The 23,470-nt window shown below is 40.8% G+C and overlaps 1 protein-coding gene across 2 annotated transcripts in view; it reads left to right on the top strand.

Annotated features, from left to right (window-relative positions):
- Positions 1-9,359, top strand: part of LOC128136122 (CDC42 small effector protein 2-like) — a 148,432-nt gene extending 139,073 nt beyond the window's left edge. For both annotated transcript variants that reach the window (XM_052775271.1, XM_052775272.1), the window contains exons 4-5: positions 6,410-6,527; positions 7,556-9,359. In XM_052775271.1, coding sequence (XP_052631231.1) covers positions 6,410-6,508 — 99 coding nt within the window. In that variant the 3' untranslated portion in view covers positions 6,509-6,527; positions 7,556-9,359. The remainder of the gene's footprint in view (positions 1-6,409; positions 6,528-7,555) is intronic.
- Positions 9,360-23,470: the final 14,111 nt, after the last annotated feature.

The raw sequence follows: 23,470 nt of genomic DNA, 5'->3' as shown, positions 1-23,470 counted from the left end.
CAAGATCACAGTCTTCTCTTCATGTGTTTTTCTGCTGCTTAACTTCCTTTATAGTATGGACGTTATACTACGTGAACTTACTTCTGCCTTCTCTCTTCTGAATATCTTAGGAAGACCTCCTGCAATTTCATTACCTTTTTCCCATATAAACTTGGGAATAAATTCAGTATCTGCTCTGCGCCTTTTTCATCAGCATTGTTCTTTATTATATATCCTCATGCTTCTGAGTACAGTAGTTTTCTGACTACCGAAATATTTTAGTTTTGTTTGCCTTCTCTGTAGAGAACTGTGCTATTTTGTCAGAGGTAAAATTATACAGTAGGAACCCTCTGTGCACTGTTCCCTTCTCATTCCCATCACCTTCTTTCTGTTTTATCTTTGTATTCCATGGTGAAATGTCTCACTTTTCTTTTTCTGCTTTATAATCCTCAATTTATCCTTTGATTTCATGCATTCCATTCTTTTCTTCTTTTCTTAGTTTTTCTCTACTTAGTTTTCTCTTGTTTACTCTCTCAAGGACCATCTTATTTCCTGGTTTTAAAGGGGAGGGAAGAAATTAATTAGCTAGATATGCAACACAACAGATTGTATGATGTGATTTTTTTGGTGTGATCCCTTCCAAAATTCTTGAAACCTTATCCTATCTAAATTAGACGTAAACCAGAAAAGAACCTTTGTAATTATGTATCATCATAGGGAAGGCAATGGTATCTTTGAAGAAAAAAAAAAAGCATTTCATTGTGCTTGTTCTTGTATTTTAGACTGCCTAAAAAGGAGGGTGCTTCAGAAAGAGTGCCACCTTGTCAGTCCACAATTCTGTTAGACCTGCTTTTTGGTCAGTGTTTTTGACATTGTATGTGTCCTACATAAATTTTCATATAGAAGATGGCCACTGAACTACTAATGCAGTCAAGCTTACATTTGCTGGAGTTTATTTTAGGTGCAACAGCCTCCCTATTTTAGACTGATATTTCTTTAGTTGCTAACACAAGCATGCATATGGGGCGGCAGGTGAACCCCCTCCTTGCCTACCTTGCCTTCCCAGGTGCCTCTGTACAACAGGTATGAGGCTCTGGATGTGGAAGGCCAGTCAATGGATGATGTGGATGTCGGTCCATCTACACCAGAGGTGTCGCCAAGGTCAGAAAGGCCTAACCCCCATATCACAAACACCTCCACGAGGAAGAAAAGACGGGTTATAGTTGTAGGTGACTCCCTTCTGAGGGGAACAGAGGGTCCAATATGCTGGACAGACCCTCCTCTTAGGGAAGTCTGCTGCCTCCCTGGGGCCCGGGTTAAGGACATCACTAGGAAACTTCCTAGCCTGGTACAGCCCTCGGACTATTACCCATTACTGGTCTTCCATGTGGGTGGTGATGAAGCTGCAACACATAGTCCAAGGGCACTCAAAAGAGACTTCGGGGCCTCGGGATGATTGGTAAAGGAATCTGGAGCACAGGTTATTTTTTCCTCTATCCTTCCATTTGCGGAAGAAACAGACTGACCCAGTCTATTAATACATGGCTCTATGGCTGGTGTCACCGCCACAATTTTGGGTTTTTCAATAATGGGATGGCCTACATGGCACCAGGCCTGCTGGCGTCAGATGGGATTCACCTTTCTCAAAGGGGGAAGAGGGTCTTTGCTCATGAGCTAGCAGGGCTGATTGACAGAGCTTTAAACTAGACTTGAAGGGGGGAGGGGGATAATATCAGGCCTGCCCATGACAAGCTGTGGGATGACATGCCAAGGTTAGAGGGACGGGGTGCTAGGTGCCCTCAGCCTGTTGCTCCGAGACGTGCTGGGTACACTGGAGCACACTTGAAGTCTTATGGAGATGAGCCAGGGGCTCCTGAGGTAATAGGAGCCAACAGGGAAACACCAGTGAAATACCTCAAAGGAATTAAGGGGTGTTCCTCTAAAAAGGTGACACATCTGACAGCCCAGCTGAAGTGCCTCTACGCCAATGAACACAGCATGGGCAACAAACAGCAGGAGTTGGATGCCATCATGCTGCTAGAAAGCTATGACCTAGTTGCCATTACTGAAACTTGGTGGGACAAAGCCCATGACTGGAGTGCAGCTATTGATGGCTACAGGCTGTTCAGAAGGGACAGGCGAGGAAGGAGGGGTTGCCCTCTACATCAAGAAATGGATAGAGTGTGAAGACCTGTCTCTGAAGAATAGCCACAAGCAGGTTGAAAGCTTATGGGTAAGAATTAGAGACCGAGGCAACAAAGGGAACCTTGTGGTTGGTGTTTACTACAGGCCGCCCGATCAAGGGGAGCCTATTGACAAAGCCTTCTTACTCCAGCTCCAGGAGGCATCGCGCTTGCAGGCTCTCATCCAGCTGGGGGACTTCAACCACCCTGACATCTGCTAAAAAGTAGCACGTCGAGCTGTAGGCAATCCAGGAGACTCCTGGAGTGCATCGAGGATAACTACTTAAGCCAGGTAATAGACAGCCCTACCAGAGGGGATGCGATACTGGACCTGTTGGTCACCAACGCAAGTGAGCTAATGAGAGATGTCAAGATTGGAGGCAGCCTGGGCTGCAGTGATCATGCACTGGTGGAGTTCGCAGTCCTGAGGGATATGGGACAGGTGAAGAGTAAAGTCAGGACCCTGAATTTTAGGAAAGCAAACTTCCAGCTGTTCAAGGAGTTACTCGAGAGGACCCCCTGGGAAACTGCCCTCAGGGACAAGGGAGCAGAACAGAGCTGGCAGATAGATCTTTAAGGATGCTTTCCATAGAGCGCAAGAGCTCTCGATCCCCAGGTATAAGAAATCAGGAAAGGAAGGCAAGGGACTGGCATGGATGAGTCAAGACCTGCTGGTCAAACTGAAGGGCAAGAAGGAAATGCACAGGCAGTGGAAGTAGGGACAGGTATCCTGGGAAGAGTATAGGGACACTACCCGCTTGTGTAGGGATGGGGTCAGGAAGGCCAAGGCGCAGCTGGAGCCGAACTTGGCAAGGGACGCAAAAAATAAGAAGGGTATGTCAGCCAGAAAAGGAAAGTCAAAGCAAGCATACCCCCCCCGATGAACATGACTGGCAAACTGGTAACAATGGACGAGGAGAAGGCTGAGGTACTCAACAACTTTTTTTGCCTCAGCCTTCACTGGCAGCCTCTCTTCCCACACCTCTTGAGTGGATAGACCTCAAGGCAGGGACTGGGGGAGCAAAGTCTCTCCCACTTTAAGAGAAGATCAGGTTCGTGACCACCTGAGGAACCTGAACATACATAAGTCTATGGGACCTGACGAGATGCATCCAAGAGACCTGAGGGAACTGGCTGACATAGTTGCTAAGCCACTCTCCATGATATTTGAAAAGTCATGGCAGTCAGGTGAAGTCCCTGGTGACCGGAGAAAGGGAAACATTGCACAGATTTTTAAAAAGGGTAGAAAGGACCCTGGGAACTACTGACCTGTCAGCCTCACCTCTGTGCCTGGAAAGATCATGGAACAGATCCTCCTAGAAGCTATACTAAGGCACATGGAGGACAGGGAGGGGATTCAAGACAGCCAGCGTGGCTTCACAAAGGGCAAGTCCTGCCTGACCAACCTAGTGGCCTTCTATGATGGAGTGACTACACAGTGGACAAGGGAAGAGCTACAGATGTCATCTACCTGGGCTTCTGTAAGGCCTTTGGTATGGTGCCCTACAACATCCTTCTCTCTAAATTGGAGAGATATGGATTTGATGGATGGACTGTTTGGTGGATGAGGAATTGGTTGGATGGTTGCATCCAGAGGGTAGTGGTCAATGGCTCAATGTCCAGATGGAGATCAGTGATGAGTGGTGTCCCTCAGGGGTCCGTATTGGGACCAATACTATTCAATATCTTCATCAATGACATGGCGGGATCAAGTGCACCCTCAGCAAGTTTGCAGATAACACCAAGCTGAGTGGTGCAGTTGACATGCCTGAGGGACAGGATGCCATCCAGAGGGACCTGGACAAGCTTGAGAAGTGGGCCCATGTGAACCTCATGAGGTTCAACAAGGCCAAGTACAAGGTCCTGCACCTGGGTCAGGGCAACCCCCAGTATCAATACAGGCTGGGGGATGAAGGGATTGAGAGCAGTCCTGAGGAGAAGGACTTGGGGGTACTGGTGGATGAAAAGCTGGACATGAGCCAGCAATGTGCGCTCACAGCCCAGAAAGCCAATCGTATCCTGGGCTGCATAAAAAGAAGCGTGGCTAGCAGGTCAAGGGAGGTGATTCTCCCCCTCTACTCCGCTCTGGTGAGACCCCACCTGGAGTACTGCGTCCAGCTCTGGAGTCCTCAGCACAAGACAGACATGGACCTGTTGGAGCAGGTCTAGAGCAGGGCCATGAAAATGATCAGAGGGCTGGAGCACCTCTCCTATGAGGAAAGGCTGAGAGAGCTGGGGTTGTTCAGCCTGGAGAACGCAAGGCTTCGGGGAGACCTTATTGCAGCCTTTCAATACTTAAAGGGGGCTTATAAGAAAGATGGGGACAGACTTTTTAGTAGGGCCTGTTGCGATAGGACAAGGGGTAACGGTTTTAAACTAAAAGAAGGTAGATTCAGACTAGATATAAGGAGGAAATTTTTTATGATGAGGGTGGTGAAACACTGGAACAGGTTGCCCAGAGAGGTGGTAGATGCCCCATCCCTGGAAACATTCAAGGTCAGGTTGGACAGGGCTCTGAGCAACCTGGTCTAGTTGAAGATGTCCCTGCTCATTGCAGGGGGGGTTGGACTAGATGACCTTTAAAGGTCCCTTCCAACCCAAACTATTCTATGATTCTATGATATGTGAGACTCAGGTACCAGAGAGATTCTTTTAAACTTTAGAAGTACTCATGAAAATTTACTCTTTAGCCTTGCAATTTGTGTTGATATAACGTTCCTTTTTCAAGTAATGTAGGTAAGTTGTCAGTTAGAAGGTGACATGCCCTGGAGATGTGTCTTTCTAGCTGTTTCTCTAGAGGTAGGGTTCATTCAGATGAAATTAATGCAGTCATTAAGTCATCCTTCTAAATACATTTACCTGTAGATTATTTTCTGAAATAGGTTGATTACATTCAAACGTCTTTTGCCCCAAAGGCCAACAGAAGATGCTGTGATCATCAGCTTGGTGAAATGTGAAAGTTTTTAAACCCTACCACAGGAATGGGGTGGTATACTCCCTCCACATTTCCTTATTGTGTTTGTAGTCTCTGGTGTCAGACCCACTAAAGCATTGCATCTGAACACTTATCCATGAAGAAAAATTTGAATGTAACATTGCTTTACTGCAGCTGTGTTGCTTATTTGAATAAATCACCAAAGTAGAAGATGGTGTCTTTGCAGACAGGGAAAATATCATGCAAGCAACTTGAAGATATATCTCCAGCAGTTTTAATACAGCTTTCTAGTGGTGTTTTGAGGTCTCTATGAAGGAGCATACCTGAAATAATTGCAAGTAGTGCCCTGCAGACATAGGCTTCTTACTGCAAGTGCAATTTCTGAAGCTGTAGCTTTAAGTACTTTGTGTTCACTGTGTACTTGTTATGTACACTCTGAGGTGTAAAGAGAAAAAGGCCAAACCTTTAAGATTGGAGCTGTCTTCCTGCAGGCACTAGGAGATGATTATTTTGACTCATGCAGCACAAGCACAAAAGAACTATGGAGTCTTTTCCTTTTTATTGATAATGACAATGAAAGCCATGGGGGGGTGGGGGGGGTGTTTTTTATGTATTTGTTTGCTTCAGCTTAAAAATGCCTTCAAATAAAATAGTTTCAGAGAAACTGATAGATTGAGTATGGTTTAAAAAAATAAATGCCACGCTGATTAAAGGAATAGTATCAATCAAGGAAAAGTAAGTTCATGCCCTTAAACAAAAACCAAACAAAAAAATCTTCCACACACCAAAAGGGCTCCTTCTTTTGTTTAGAAAGCCCTGTTTTAAATGTTCTAAAATTAGCCATACAGTTCAGTTACTATGCAGATATTTTATAAATTGAGTATTACATTTTTAATGTAATGGTGTTAACTTCACTGGTTTATCATACTTGGCAAAAAATATTTTCCATATAACAAGCTAAATTGCAGCTTGTCAGATAGAATGGAGTTGGATACTGATAATATTTGATTAATTTTCTTGATTAATCAAGCAGCTCAATGAAAGCCTGAATCAGCCAGTTTTCTTTGGGATAGAGGAAAAACTTCTGCATCAGCACCAGTTCTTCCATCTCTCCTGCTGAGCTGCCTGCAGAAGTGAATATTCCAGAAAGCCTACACTGCGTATGTCCTCATGCAAAAGTAGTGTAGCTTTAATGGTGAGAGAGTACTTGAAAAATAATTAAAAAAAATAAAACCAAAAGCAAGAAGATGCTATAGTTCACTTCTGCCTGCCTGCCTTGTTTTCTCTGACTCTCTTTCCCTTCTGTTTCCAGGTAAGCTCAATTCAGAACCAAATGCAGTCCAAGGGAGGCTATGGAGGTGGCATATCTGCAAATGTTCAGATGCAGCTTGTAGACACTCAGGCAGGATAACCTTGGGGAAACCTTTCCGGTAAGTATTACTGTCTGCTTTTTAGGCACTGGTAGAGTAGTGAGGTGTCCTGGTTTCGGCTGGGATAGAGTTAATTTTCTTTCTAGTAGCTGGTATAGTGTTATGTCTTGGATTTAGTATGAGAAGAATGTTGATAACACTGATGTTTTCAGTTGTTGCTAAGTAGTGTTTGGACTAAGTCAGTCAAGCTTCTGATGCCCAGCCAGAAAGAAGGCTGGAGGGGCACAAGAAGTTGGGAGGGGACACAGCCAGGGCAACTGACCCAAAGTGGCCAAAAGGGCATTCCATACCATGTGACGTCATGCCTAATATATAAACTGGGGGGAGTTGGCCTGGGGGGGATCGCTGCTCGGGAACTAACTGGACGTCGGTCCACGGGTGGTGAGCAATTGCATTGTGCATCACTTGTTTTGTATATTCCAATCCTTTTATTATTATTGTCATTTTATTATTTTTGTTATTATCATTATTAGTTTCTCCTTTTATGTTCTATTAAACTGTCTTAATTTCAACCCACAAGTTTTACCTTTTTTTTTTTCTGATTCTCTCCCCCATCCCACTGGGGTGGGGGGGAAGTGAGTGAGTGGCTGTGTGGTGCTTAGTTGCTGGCTGGGGTTAAACCACGACATGAGGAAGAACATCCTGCCACATATCGTAATTAGCTCCCTATAAACAGCTGCATCCTTATGATGCACGATTTTAAAATGCATTTCTGGGTAGAACATTCAATATTGTGTGAGCATGTTGATTTTTATTATGTAACGAACAAGACATTAATAGTTAAGTCCTGACCGCAAATCTGTCCTTAAGCCTGTTTTATGTCCAAGATATTATTGTAGGCAAATCTTTGCAAGTGAACTTAGCTGTATACAAAATTTCAGAATTTTGTGATATAATTAGGATACCGTTTTTGCAACAGTTCAATTTAATTAAGCAAAATATGTGTGGTGTTAAATATGTTATGGTAGGAAAATCATCACTATCAAAATGTTCAAAACTCAGTTTAATGTGTGTTTTCTGTGTTACAGGTTTATGTGAGTTCCTGTATCTTCTTTCCTCTTTTGCCTTGGTGACTGCTTTGTGTTCACGATGAGAGAAGCGATGGCTTATTGTTCACACTTTGTGATTACTCCAGTGAAAAGTTGCTGTTGTGCTCTGATGATGCCATTTATGAGATGATTGGTCCTACCGTGCCTTTCAGTGACACGCACACATAGGCCTCCTACCAGTACTACGGACATAGAGCTGTTGTTTAGGATCGGGTTTAGCTGTTTGTTAAAGCAAATTAAAGCACCAACCTTAGCTTCCATCGTCAATACCTAATGCACAGCATTCTGTTACTCTTTATTCTTTAAATATTTTCTCCAATCAAGTAATTTAGAAATGAGTAAATTTCCATTAATATTTTTAATCTCTCATTGTTCATATCCATTTCTGAAAGGCCTGGGCCCTGGCAAGCACAAATTAGTATTTCATACAAAATCAGCAGAATAGATGACCACATGCTTTGTGGAGTTGATTTGTATGGTGGCCTGTTTGGTGCCAGAAGAAATTTAAATTGCTTACTGCAGACTGATGATACTGTTGTTGGTGAAAAATTTAGCTGTGACATGTCATGCCTGTTTCTGAAAAAGGACTTGTATCTTATCTGCTTCAGAGTTAGGTCTTTATTTTAAGTTTTATTCAACTGGTCTTGAAATAATAAAGAGAAAACTTGCATTTATAAGGCGTTTGTTATAAATGTTCAGTATATTTATTTTGAAAGAGCTGACCTCAAGACTGTAAACCAGTGTAGTATCTAAGTATTGTGGAAGTGCTTTAGTCTATTTAAAAAATAAAAGAATCATGTTTGGCTGCTTCTTTCTTTTTACAATTTTTCTTAATTTTAGGCTGTATGGTCATTTCCAGTAGCAGTATGCCAGACTGTCTGCAATATTAGCTGAAAATTTTAGTAGCCCTCTCTAAGTAGTTGGCAGTTTCTGTGTACTAAATATTTAGGGGGCATGGAAGTTGCTAAGAGCAACATACTAATCTGGCCGATGCCAGTGAAAACAACATACAGGGTGACTTTTTACGAAGTCAGCAAAAAGCCTTTTGCTCAGGTTCCAAAGCATGTTTTTCTTTCACAAATTGTGAAAATTGTATTTTGATATTGCACTGTTTTCGAATTATCTCTGTAAATTGTCCTTTTTCTCCTTGTTGGTGGTTTGAAACAAGTTGGTGGTTTGAAACCTGACTGAGTTAAGTTTTTATGTGGAAAACAATTATCCTAACAACTAAGGCATAACTGAGCCTAATAGTTTCCATTTTTATACATAAACACATGTGTTTATAAATAAAGATTGCTTCATAAATGAGTCTTTATTCTCTTCCTCTGCTTTCCCTGATTTCACATTGCAATAGTTATCCAAATGATTTAAACATTTATGAACCTACCTACTCTTCTCCTCAGTTCACAAAGAGCATGCAGAATACAAGGGCTATGGAGGTAGCTAGCCTTCCCTAAGTTGTATTCCAGTGGTAGGTGTCAATTATCTGGTTGAATAGTTCCAATTAGGTTGGATAGTCTTCACTGATAAAGGTAGTGATTCTTGATGACACAAGATCAGATAGATGTTCAGTTGTCTGGGGTGCATAAACACATAGCAATGCAGTGGCATTTTTAGGGGTCAGCATTTCTGATGCCACTTGATCAATGAGTCTTAAATATACTATGATTACAGAATGATTTGAACTTTGTCATCAGTAACTGCAGCTTAAATTTACTTGCCAAAACTATCTTGCATTCCTCAAAATATCTTCAGATCAATAGCCAGAAAAAAAATTGACATATTTTTATAAGACATACTTCTTTGTACATTGTGTTCATTCTTTAATAAAGTCAGTTCAGTGCTGGCTTGTAGATATTAAAAGGAAAATATTGACTTTGATTCAATAAATGTTTTTCTTTCAGTTGGTAGCCTACTGTCTTTCTTTTTCATTAGTTAGATTTGCATTAGAAAAAAACATGCAGCCTACAGACAAATTTGTGGTGAAAATTCTCTGAAGAATAACCTGTTAGTGTGATAAGAAAGTAATTTTCAGGCTTGAGCTTTTCATGCCACTTGACCTTTCTGTTGCCAAAGGGATTAAACCTTAATTTTATTAGCAGTTTTATTTCATTGATTTAATATGTTTACCAGTGGCGGCTGCAAGGATCTCAGAGAGTTTTCTTACTAAGAAATAAATTGGAAACCTTCCTACAGGATTTCTTCACTTTTGACTGCAACTAGTATGTGTGTTTCCTTGCTTACTCTTGATTGTGATGCAGATTATTTTACTGTGGGGATCAGTAGAAGACCAATTAAATACATCATCATAGCAATGTTGTCCCAAAACAGGGTTCTTCACCCAGTGTGCAAAGAGACGATAACACACAGAGCCGAGATATTTATTTCATGTCTGCGCAGAGATGGATGCTAGGTGGTGACTCGGTGACTCCACAAAGCTAGTTGGTATACAACTAAGTTCACTAGCTACCACAGGAATAGGAATGGAAAGTCCTTACATTGAATCCATTGAAGCAAGGAGGTGAAACAATGAGGTTCTGTCAATGCTATTGCCTTACTGCTGATTTCTATATCACAGGTGCCCAGTTTTGGACTAGTGTCAAGAAAAAGTGTGTCCTTAGCTAATCTAGCTTGATTTTACTGTTAAAAATGACACCCACTTGTGCATAATGAGTATGTAAATGTAAGACCACCTTAATATGTTAGGTAAACTTCTAGACATGCATAGAAGCATTTTTGTTATATAAATTGTTTGTAACGAATCATGTATTTTGTTACCATTTTTTTCCTTGATCCTGATGTATATATAAGATCCTGATTGTGTTTCAAGGGTGTGCTGGTTGTGTTAGACACCTGGCACCCTCTTCTGTGCAGAAAAGAAATAAAAAGCAAATATCTCGACTCAGTATGTTATTGGCCATCTGCACACCAGGCAAAAGAACCCTTTTGGGACAACATTTTTGGCGACCCAGATGGGAAAACCATAAGGCCTTGCCCGAATCATCTTGCCGTCCCTGACAGCGGACCGGACCAGACAGAGCTCCAGTGCACACCAACCTATTGATCGGGGTCTCCTCCAGATTCTTTCCGAAGTCAGGGCAATGAGCAACTCAAAGGTGCAACACTGAACAGAGATATTTGTACAAGGGTGAAAAGGGGGGTGAATTCCTGGATTGGTGAGTATTAAATTTAATTTAATTTAATTGCTTCCATGGAAGGTTATAAAGTTGCATGTAGATGCTTGGCAACAGGGGAAAAGATTGCCTTTACTGACAAATTGGGGGGTTAGAGCTGAGTGCGCACAAGGGGAAAAAGTCGCATGTAGATGCTCAGCAAGGGTTGCCTTAATTGAGCAGTGGGGTCAGAGCCCCAGAAGGAATTACTGACCAGGGGGGTCAGAGCTGGCAAATAATTAATAATCTGGATATTTGGTGAAAATGGGATCAGGCCAATCCACGATTACTCCCTGTAGCCCTTTGGGATGCATTTTGAAAAATTGGAATAAGTTTGGGGGAGATCCAATGACTAAAGAGAAAATGAAGAGGTATTGTAATCAATGGTGGCCAAATTATAAATTGGATGGGGAATGGTGGCCAGAAAATTTGTCGCCGATTGGGATGAAGTTCCATATGTCGATGCCTTCATGACTTTGTATAGAAACCCAGATATTCAGAAGAATTGGGGGAAATATGTTGATGCCATGTATAGAGGAGAAAGAAAAATGCAAGGGGTTATATGTTGTGGGGAGAATGAGCAAGAAGATGTACAGGTTTTGGTTCCACCTCCCCCACCTCCTCATAATACAGAAACTGAAAAGGAAAAGGATAAGGATAATAAAGGAATGAGTAGAGAAGGGGGACAAATGGGGAATGAAAATTTTAGTCCTATTTCAAGCTGAACACGAGAACAAACGCAGCCAGTAATACAAAGGCCTTTAAGACAAGCAGTGGGGGTAGAGGATTTACCAGTTTTTGTACATGTTCCATTTACTACCTCCAATCTGTTAAATTGGAAACAGTCTGTTGGTTCATATCAAGAAAATCCCAAAGGCATGTATCAAATTTTAGAAACTATTATGTTAACTCATAACCCTAATTGGGGAGACATGCAAGCTTTATTGAACACCTTTTTTTACTGCAGAGGAAAAAAGAATGGTGCTAGATAAGGCAAAAGAGGAAGGAGAAAAAAGAAATAAGCAGGAGGATCCTAATCAATACTTACCTTTAAGGGAAGATCTGGGATGGGACCCTGTCCTGGGTTCAGCTAGGATAGAGTTAATTTTCACAGGAACCTGGGAGGGGGCACAGCCAGGACAGCTGACCTGAACTAGCCAAGGAGCTATTCCATACCATGTGACATCATGCTCAGTATATAAATGGGGAGCAGGCTGGGGGGGAGCTCTCGGCATTAGGTGTGGGAAGTGGCGGAGCGTCGGGTTCTGGGTGGTGAGCAGTTGCACTGTGCATCACTCGTTTTGTATATTCTTTTATTAGTACCATTGTTGTTGTTGCAACTTCTCTTTTTGTGTTGTCCCAGTAAATTGTCCTTATCTCAACCCATGAGGTTCTGGTTTTTTTCCTCTTTTCTCCTTTCTGGATGGGGGTGGGGAGGAGTGAGTGAGCAGCTGCATGGTGCTTTGTTACCGGCTGGGCTGAAACCACGACAGACCCAAATACTGGATTTGGAAAACTAAAATTAAGCAGTATCAACAGTTGATATTATATGGAATACAACATGGGGTCCCTAAACCTAAAAATTTGTCCAAACGATATGACGTGAGACAAGAGTCTGATGAAAACCCCTCAGCCTTTTATGAAAGGCTGTGTAAGGTAGCTAAGAAGTGGACGGATTTAAATCCAGAGGAAGAAGCCAATCAAAGGCTGCTTAATATGCTGTTTATAGGTCAGTCCTCCCCAGACATAAGAAAAAAGTCGCAAAAGGTGGATGGGGCAAAAGCGATGTCTATTTCACAATTAATTGAAATTGCCTATGAAGTGTATAATAACAGAGAGAAGAAAGAAAAGAGAGAACAAGTGAGAATGAAGTTACAGGCCTCTCTGTTAGTGGCAGCAATAGTAGATAGAGAAGGGGGAAAGGAAGAGGGGGAGGAGGCCGAGGCTGTGGGGATAAGGGCAAAAAGCTGGGGGCATGAAGGGGTCCTCCCTTAGGACTAAATCAATGTGCTATTTGCAGGCAAGAAGGGCACTGGAAGAATGAATGCCCCAACAAGGAGAAAAAGGAGCCAGACAAGGATGTTACTGTGATGGTATTAGAGAGCTCAGATAATGAATAAAGATGACCAAAGGAAGAGGACCGGGGAGAACATTGAAGCATCCCCAGTGGATCCCCTAGTCCCAATAAAGCTGAGGAATGAAACAATTGATTTTTTTTAATAGATAGTGGAGCTACTCATTCAGTGGTAACAAGTTGTAAGGGACCTCTTAGTAAGACTGTGGTACCAATTGTTGGGGCAAGGGGAAAAAGAACCTTGCAGCCATTTTTACAACCTATGGAGTGTATGATTGGAGACACTAAATTAACTCATGAGTTTCTATATATGCCTGAATGCCCCTTCCACTCTTGGAACGAAATTTGTTATGCAACCTTAATGCTCAAATAACCTTCTCTGAGAATTCTGTACAGCTGCACATTCCTCAAGAAACAGCATGGAGGATGCTCAACTCTGTTTACTGATGAATGAAATCTCAGAAGAACCTGGAGACAACATTCCAGACATGGTATTGAATGCAGTAATTCCTCTGGTATGGGCCTCAAAGCTGCCAGGTAAAGCTAAGAATGTGATCCTGATAACGAAAAGCTGACTGAAGAAACTCTAAGACTCAATTTTAGAGTTTTAGAAAGCAGGCATTCTTTATTGCAGCGCTGGATGCACAGGGGATAATTCCACCTAGCGTGCATGCCACAGCTTCAGCACAAACAGGTTATATGGAGTAACTAATTACATATTAATCAGATTAGTATACATACACATAAAAATGATTGCAACTGATTATCATAGTACTGCCTACATCCAATCATGCGCAATGAAGGATTCATTTGAGTTGAAGGGCTGCTTTTGCGACCACCGACCCATTTGAAGTTCTTGTTGGCTGTCCTTGAAGTCTTTATTCTTGTCCTTGTTCTTTGATGTTGAAGCTTAATGCAGCTTCAATCACATGTGGTCAGTTTCAACATTGTTCTCATCTAGCGTACAGGAACATCTAGTCATAAGAGCAAAGAACTGCAAAACTTATGAATAATTACTAGTTAATCACTTGACTACACTTTTGTAATTAACTCCCTGGCTACACTTTTGTCTATTGTTTTGATCATAATGTTACTATTTGATTTCTTATAATCATTCATCAAATCTCACTTATACAGTTATCTAGCAGAAAACCAGTTTTCATAGCAGGTACAAAATATTAAAACCATAAAAATACTTCGACATACCATACAGAATGTATGGACATAGGCTATCAATTCCCCCCTTTCTGTTTGAGGCTACTAATTCTTTTAGTAGTCTCACTTGAACATAGATCATGTCACAGCTCGTTTAAGACAGTGTCGTTGTTTAACCCCAGCCAGCAACTAAGCACCATGCAGCTGCTCACTCACTCCCCCACCACACCCAGTGGGATGGGGGAGAAAATCGGGAAAGGAAGTAAAACTCGTGGGTTGAGATAAGAACAGTTCAATAGAACAGAAAAGAAGAAACTAATAATGATAATGATAACACTAATAAAATGACAACAGCAATAATAAAAGGATTGGAATGTACAAATGATGCACAGTGCAATTGCTCACCACCCGCCGATCGACACCCAGTTAGTCCCCTAGTGGCAATCCCCCTGCCCCCACTCCCCCAGTTTATATACTAGATGTGACATCACATGGTATGGAATACCCCGTTGGCCACTTTGGGTCAGCTGCCCTGGCTCTGTCCTGTGCCAACTTTTTGTGCCCCTCCAGCTTTCTCACTGGCTGGGCATGAGAAGCTGAAAGATCCTTAACTTGAGACTAAACACTACTTAGCAACAACTGAAAACATCAGTGTGTTAGCAACATTCTTCTCATACTGAACTCAAAACATAGCACTGTACCAGCTACTAGGAAGACAATTAACTCTATCCCAGCTGAAACCAGGACAGACAGCCAAAAGCAACACAGATTATAACAATGATGATTCATAATGTTACTATTTGATTTCTTATAATCATTCATCAAATCTCTACTTATAAAGTTACGTAGCAGCAAACCAGTTTTCATAGCAGGTACAAAATATTAAAACCATAAAAATATTTAGACATACTGATAGCATATGTCCATACATTCTGTGTGGTTTGCTCAAATTTTTATGGTTTTAATATTTTGTACTTTCTATGAAAACTGGTTTGCTGCTAGATAACTGTATAAGTGAGATTTGGTAAATAATTATTAGAAATCTTATACTAACACTATGATTGAAACAATAGACAAAAGTGTAGCCAAGCAATTAACTAGTAGAGGCAGTTACTCATAAATTTTGCAGTTCTTTGCTCTTATGACTAGATGTTCCTGTACGCTAGATGAGAACAATGTTGAAACTGACCACATGTGATTGCAACTGTGTTAAGCTTCAAGATCAAAGGACAAGAACAAAGACTTCAGGGACAGCCAACATAATCTCAAATGGGTCGGTGGTCATAAAAGCAGCCCTTCGACTCAAATGGATCCTTCATTGTGCATTATCAGATGTAGGCAGTACTATGATAATCAGTTACAATCATTTTTATGTATATGTATACTAATCTGATTAATATGTAATTAGTTACTCCTGTCGTGATTTAACCCCAGTCAGCAACTAAGCACCATGCAGCCGCTCACTCACTTCCCCCCCACCCAGTGGGATGGGGGAGAAAATCGGGAAAAGAAGTAAAACTCGTGGGTTGAGATAAGAACGGTTTAATTGAACAGAAAAGAAGAAACTAAGAATGATAATGATAACACTAATAAAATGACAACAGTAATAATAAAAGGATTGGAATGTACAAATGATGCACAATACAATTGCTCACCACCCGCTGATCAACACCCAGTTAGTCCCCTAGTGGCAATCCCCCTGCCCCCACTCCCCCAGTTTATATACTAGATGTGACATCACATGGTATGGAATACCCCGTTGGCCACTTTGGGTCAGGTGCCCTGGCTGTGTCCTGTCCCAACTTCTTGTGCCCCTCCAGCCTTCTCGCTGGCTGGGCATGAGAAGCTGAAAAATCCTTGACTTTAGACTAAACATTACTTAGCAACAACTGAAAACATCAGTGTTATCAACATTTTTCTTATACCTAACTCAAAAACATAGCACTGTACCAGCTACTAGGAAGACAATTAACTCTATCCCAGCTGAAACCAGGACAAATCTATATAACCTGTTTTTGCTGAAGCTGTAGCATGCACGCTAGGTGGAATTATCCCCCGTGCATCCAGCGCTGTAATAAAGAATGCCTGCTTTCTAAAACTCCAAAATGAGTCTTAAAGAGTTTCTTCGACCGGCTTTTCGGTATCAATACCATACATAATGTATGGACATATGCTGTCAATCCCGATCAAAATCAAGCTCAAAGCAGGGGCAGGTCCAGTAAAGGTAAATCAGTACCCTCTTAGGCTGGAAGCACGCAAAGGATTAGAGCCTTTGATAAATGCTTTTATGCAGTATGGATTGCTCAGAGAATGTCAATCCGAATTTAATACTCCTATTTTACTGTAGGAGATAGCTTGTAACTCCCCGAAACAAAGATTGAGAGAAGCAGCCTGAGGGAAGCACGAACAATGGTGAGAGACAAAACTTGGTAAAGATAAGGGGGGAGGGGAGCAGATGCCCTCAGAGCCTTTCTGAGAAATGTCTCAAACACTCACAAGTACCCTGAACTGAATAATGCAGGCCTTGTGCTCAGTGGACTGATAAGGCTACTCATGCAGGAGGAATAGCATAGGATGCGGCTGGAGGAGGAAGCCCTGTGGAGACAGGACAGTTCTGCTCTGGTGCAACTTGTGAAGCTCGTTATGCTAATGAAGATTATGGAGATCACGCTAAACATATGTGACTACAGCACTTGTCTCTCAACCCAAATCATGCTACATGTCACCTGGGGGAAGGGGGGAGAACCTGAAATGAAACTGCCACCATAGCAGGAGTGTTGTCCTAAAAGCGGATTCATTACCCGGTGTGCAATAGACCAATCTCACACACTCAGGAGAGATATTGCTTTATTCTGCGCAGGGTGCTCAGTGGACTTTCCACAAATCAAGCACACCAGATTCATCAGGTGTGTCCCTTTTATACAGTAACAATTGCATCTAATTTATTAAACTACTCCTTCCTAGTACATATTCAAACAATCTAATGCATATGCATAGGATTATGTAACCATGACACATCAGATGCCTTCTCTGCATGCGCAGGGGTCTCAGGTGGTCTTCAGTGGTCGTTTGAGGAGGTATCCCCTCCTCACTTTGACCTCTAAGTCGCTCTGTATCAGGTCAGTGGTTCATTTTCCTGCCAAGAGGGTTGCACCATCAATCAGGAAGAATAGAAAGGATCAGAATTGGTGCTCCAGGTGAGGCACCATTAAACAGGAAGAATAGAAAAGATCAGAATGATCTTGGCTAACTAACTTAAAACAGGACTTTCTAATCTACCACAGGATTTTCTCTATCTGACATCAGGAGGGCGGGTTGTACTGATAACGGCGAACATAAAAAGGGAAGATAGGTGCCACTGAAAAGGCGGAAAAAGGGGGAATCTGCAGAAGAGTGCTCTTACGAACCAGAAACCCCCTGTTGGCTGGACCAATGCTGGAACCAGGACCAGTGATCTCTTTACCTCTCTCCCTCCCTCCCTCTGTTTCTCTTTTGTCTTAGAGTTGTTAAGTAATGCAAGGTGTACCTTGCCACTTGCCATAATTTGTTATATACCTAACCAATTATCGGAAAACCTAGTTTAAGACATATATTAATCACTGTGGGAATCTAATAAATGCTTGTATATGGACCTTGAGAGTTGTCTCACCTTAGTCCACACTGCTGGGGATTTGCAAATCTGAGTCACTCACCCTCCTCTTCCGAGTGGGTCATGACATTTACCTGTAAAGAAACCTCATTCTCAGGAATACAGACTGGTACAGGACTTGAGAGCAATAAATCAAACACTTATTTTACTGTCCTAGATCTAAAAGATGCCGCCTTTTGTATCCTGATGGACAAACCAAGCCAAATGATTTTCCCCTTCAAATGGGAGAGCCCCACAATAGGGAAAAAAGTGCAGCTGTGTTGGACTGTACTCCCACAAGGATTTAAAAAACAGCCCTACCCTGTTTGGTAATGTGTTGGTGAAAGAATTGGAACAATAGCGATGTAACAATGACTATGTGACCTTGTTACAATATGTTGATGACATACTAATAGGAGTTGACACTGAAAAAAGTTGTTTGAAGGCAATCTTGTTAAACTATCTGGGATTGGCAGGATACAGAGTTTCCAAGAAAAAGGCTCAGATAGCAAAGGAAAAAGTTCACTATCTGGGCTTTGAAGTATCAAAAGGACAAAGAGAACTTGGAATAGAAAGAAAAGAGGCTATATGCAGGATTGCAGTACTGAAAACTAAAAGACAATTAAGGGGGTTTCTGGGGATGGCTGGTGTCACAACCCGGGCTGTACAGACCAGGGAGGGGTCGTGGTGAATTTGGAATTCCCTCCGGCTAAATTAAGGTGAAAGGACACCAAACAATCAGTTAAACATTTTATTCATGGCAGAAGAAACTGAACTTGGGAGGCATAACAGCAGGTGGCAGGGTTTCTCACAACAGGACTTGGCATGGAACTACCTCAGTAAACCGTGTAACCCATGCTAACCATATACATCAGTTCAGGGAATAAAGAGATCCCTCCCGTTGAGTCACAAGGTTCAGAGTGGACCCCCTTGCTTTCGAGACTCCTCCTCAGAGAAGGGCCTAGGGGTGGCTAGATCCACTCCTAGTCCCAGACTTGGTCAATGGGTTTATGATTAAAGGGATGAGGTGTAGGGCTTATGAAAAGGAGAGAGGGAGAGAGAGAAAAAGAGAAGAGACAGATTTCACCGGTCCTGGGTCCAGCATTGGTCTAAAGATCCAGTTCGTGGGGCTTCAGTTTGTGTCCTTTTATCATCCTTGCCGCTCTTTCAGGTGGGCACTCGAACTCATTAGGCTAATTAGGTGTCATGAGCAGTTTGTGCTTTCAGGACATTTGGGAAATGGGTCGGTGGGCTTGGGGAGTAACTTTCCCTTCCCTGCAGACATGACCATTGTTTGATCTTTGGCCATGCATGGTGAGCTGCCCTGCTCAGCATATCAGAACACAGAGCTGTGCACCCTCCAGCCTGTGTGCTCATCGGGGGCTTTTCACCTGTGGTTCCTTGCTATGCAGGGTTCATTGTTATGCAGAGTTATGCGGAACTTGCCCGACCACAACGTTTGAGACATTAACTCTTTCGGTCTCTCACAGCTGGATTTTGTCATATTTGGATCCTGAACTTTGGATCAATAGCTAAACCATTATACGATGCTATAAAGGGACCAGAAGAAATATTGAAATGGACAAGAAATCTTGAAATTGTTACATGCAGTTTCAAAACCAAAAGAGGTAGCCATAATTCATTGCAGAGCCCACCAAAGAGGACAGGGAGAAATAATCCAGGAAAATAGAAAGGCCAATTTGGCAGCCAAAAGAGCAGCACTGCGTGATCAAGTAATTGGAGCTTTGGTACCCGATAAAAGAATTAACATGAAGCCCCCTCAATATTCTGAGAAGGAAAATCAACTGGCAGAAAGGTTAAAATGCTCAAAAAGTGCTGAAGGATGGTGGATGACTTTGGATCTACAGGTTCTCATCACAGCCAAAATGATGGAAGCTCTCCTTAAAAGATTACACGAAGAAACTCATATGGGAGCAGATGCCATGATAAGTAGTGTTAAAAGATACGCCATAGGACCAAGAATGCAGACAATTGCAGATATAATAGTAAGAAGATGTCAAATTTGCTGTTTCAATAATCCCAAAATACAAAGAAGACCACCCGCTGGTGAAGTGAAAAGGCGAATAACTCCTGGGGAGCACTGGCAAATAGATTTCTCTGAGTTACCAAAGTGTAGACAGTACAGGTATCTACTCGTTTTAGTTGATACCTTTTCAGGTTGGCCCAAGGCTTTCCCTTGCCACACCAATTGAGCTAGAGAGTTCATTAAAGCACTATTAAAATAAATAATTCCTAGATTGGAGACCTCAGTCAAGTGGAAAAGTGGAAAAGATGAACCAAACCCTTAAAAGGCAAATTTCAAAAGTGTGCCAGGAAACTCAATTCAAATGGGTAGATGTCTTACCAATAGCTTTGATGAGAGTTAGAATCACTCCCCTAGTTAGGGAAGGGGTGAGTCCTTTTAAAATACTATATAGGAAACTGTACCCAGTCAATAGCATAGGAATTCAGAATGATCAAACGCATATTAAAGGGGAGGAAATGTTAAGAAATTATTGGTTGTCTCTCTTGCACATTTTATCGTCTTTGCACAAGTACCTCAATCAGCGAGCTCCTTTGCCCCTGGATTCACCAGTACATAACTTTCAACCTGGAGACGCAGTTCATATTCGTACTTAAAAAGATGAACCATTGAAAGAAAAGTGGAAAGGACCTTACATTGTCCTGTTGACTATCTATACAGCAGTGAAGGTGAAGAGAATCAGCTCTTGAATCCACTGCACGCAGGTCAAGCCAGCCCCTCCGACAGAAGCTAAGGATGGGTGGAGAGCCATCTCGGTGGGACCATTAAAGACTATATTGTCGCACAATCTTGTCATAAAATGAAGGGTTATATACTTTTTGTTCTTTTCCAGGTTATGGATTCAACTATGCTTGTCCAGAAATGGCTCAAATAAGAGAAGCAACCCTGGAAAATAGGGCAGCAATTGAATATTTGCTTTTAAAGCATAATCATGAATGTGAGGAATTTAAGGGAATGTGTTGCTTCAATTTAACAAATAACTCTCAACTGACAAAGGAAAAAGTTCAGAAATTAAAAAAATTAGCATCCCAATTCCATGAGAGAGAAGGTATAGATTTTTCCTGATTAACTTTTTGGTTACCCAATCTAAACTGGCTAAAACAATTCTTTGTGATAATCATCATGATAATAATGGTCCTAATATTAGGCTGCTATATGATTCAATGTTTGCCTCTATGTACAGACTTGTGTAAACAAACAAGGAAAATCAAAAAACCTCAGCAGATAATGGTGACTAAATTGGGGGATGATCTCTTTTTTAAAAAGATAGAAGAAAAGGAATCTAAAGGTGAAACATATCCATAAGTCTCAAAGGGGAGGAATTTGATGTTGGAAGGACAATCTGTTCTTGAAACCATAGGAACAAGAATGGAAGGTCCCTATGTTACCGAACTCCGGAATAAAACTCCTTAACAGCAATGAGAAGTTAAGAAGCAGGCACTTCGTTTATTGCAGCGCTGGGGACACAGGGGATCGCTCCTCCAAAGGCATGTCCAACTTAGTATCAAAATCCATCAGTTTTTATAGACTTTTTCTGTCAGGTCATTGTTACATAAGCTCTTTACATAAAAATGCATACTATGCTCGCTCTTAAATTTAACCTGTATAATGATTGGTCCTTTGATTATATAACCTTATCAATATTCTTATTTAAAAACAATCATTGGTCAGTTACACTTAGCTCTACTGATTGGAATCTTCGATACTCAAATCAAGATGGGAAGGGTAAGGGGGTTTCCAAGCAGCAAACTGGTGTCCATGACGGTTTCCTTAGTTTCTTGAAACAAAACATAGAAAAACCAGTAACTTCCTGGTGAGGTTTCTATGGTTAGCTATTTCAAACTTTAACAATATTAAGGTTCCTATAGTCACACATAACACAGTTCCTAAAGTTTCTATGGCTACATTTCAAACTTAACAATCCTATACATTATGCTTCACAATTTTACTTCTTAATCAAACCTAACTCTTCTATGTGATGAAATTTTGATTTCTTTACCAAAATATTTACAACATTTCCCCCCTTTGAAAGTTTTGAAAATCATTTCAATACTTTCATCTTTTCTGTTTGAGGCTACTAATTTTTTTAGTAGTCTCACTTGAACAGGGATTATGTCACAGTTCGTTTAAAACAGCCAAAAGTGACATGGATTATAACAATGATGATAACTATGAGAATTATATTTTGTAAAAGCTCAGTCAACCATCCAGTCAGAGAAAATCTAAAGTTTTGAAATATTTTGTTTAGCTAAAAACTTTCTATGTTTGATCTTAATTCTCTACTATTTTGAGCTAGATGTTTTATTCTCTCTATCTGATGATTTAGATCATCTGTCACATTTGGTATGTGGATATAACATGAATCATTTAAAAGTCCAATGTACCTACATACTCCATGTTTTTTTAATAATAATAAGTCTAAAGTTAATTGATTTTGCAATGTCATTTTATTAATAGCTTGTATTTATACTTTGAGTTTATTTATTTAACCCACTTTGAATAACATTAGCTAATGTTTCTACTTGGAATGAAAGATTGTGAAGAGTTATCTTATTTTGAAGAGTTGTTAACTGTGGTAAAAATATAGATTTTAATACCCATCTTATTTTAGTTCTAATACTTGGCAATTATTTCACCATCGAGGCCACAAGGGAGATTTCTTCCAGAGAGGGCATAAAGTTATTAAGTCTAAAGTCCATTATTTGCTTTTGTCCTTCATGAAAAGGTGAGTGGATCATGTATCATCACTACTCACCCAAACAGTTAGTCCTAAACTTTTCACCTGTCCTTTAATACAATCAATTCCAGGCCAAATTTTTCTTCCATTATTAAGAGGGGACCAAGTATCATTTAAAACATTACTATAATTTCTACAAGCACATCCCCATCTTAGAGCTTTAGCTACTAGATAAAGTCTTTGGATTTTTGGGTTACAGAGGAGTTACAAGTATAAACTTTCATATAGTTCTATTTAGGATGTGTGATTTTTTTCTGTTTGTCTAAACCAACCTAAATTTCCATAGATGGTCCTGGCTCTGGGTGGATCTAACAAGGATCCTGGAACTACAATAAATTCTAAACATCATTTTATATTTTAAATATGATCCCAAGTTCCTTTTTGCACTTGTCTCTATGGTTTTGGCAATTGGCAGCCCCAAGGGGTGTTTGTACAAGTTTCTCCTGAAGGGCGATAAATTAATTCTTTTGCCCATGAGGTGGATGGTTTAGTAATGTTATAATTCAAAATGCTATAATTCCTTCTTTCAAATTTAAAAAAAAATAATTGCCTTCTTTTAAATCCATGCAATTTAATTTGCTAAAATGATTCTCATTGTTCTACAGCTTTTCTCAAGTTTTGGTTAAATTCAATGTCAATATTCTCCATGGAACTAGATTTTCAGCTGACTTTGAAATCAGAAGGCAGGCTGTTATTGAGGTTAAATTTTATATCTTTACAAAACTTTGAATCAATTACAAAACTAGATTTTTTTTTTAATCAAAATTACAAAGGCAATTAATATCAAGATTAGTAGCTCTAACAATAATTGTTTCATTTTGTTTATCTTATGTTTAGAACCCCTTAAAAAAATACTTAAGCCCTATAACACACAAAAAGATTACTGCCTTTGACAATATTCCTAATAGCAACCCCAATATTATAAGCTTTACACAATTGTTTTCCCAAGTAGATAACATAAAACTTATTTATAGATTTTAAATTTCAAAGGACCAGTTTCTTTAGACTTCCAATTTCCTGTTGGTGCTTTCTTTATTCTTGAATAATGAAGCCAAGGTTCTTTTCCCAGACCTTTACTACTAT

The sequence above is a fragment of the Harpia harpyja genome, chromosome W (assembly GCF_026419915.1).
Source record: "Harpia harpyja isolate bHarHar1 chromosome W, bHarHar1 primary haplotype, whole genome shotgun sequence".
Taxonomy (NCBI): domain Eukaryota; kingdom Metazoa; phylum Chordata; class Aves; order Accipitriformes; family Accipitridae; genus Harpia; species Harpia harpyja.
Note: the sequence above shows the minus strand (reverse complement) of the source record. Positions and strands in the feature narration are given on the sequence as shown.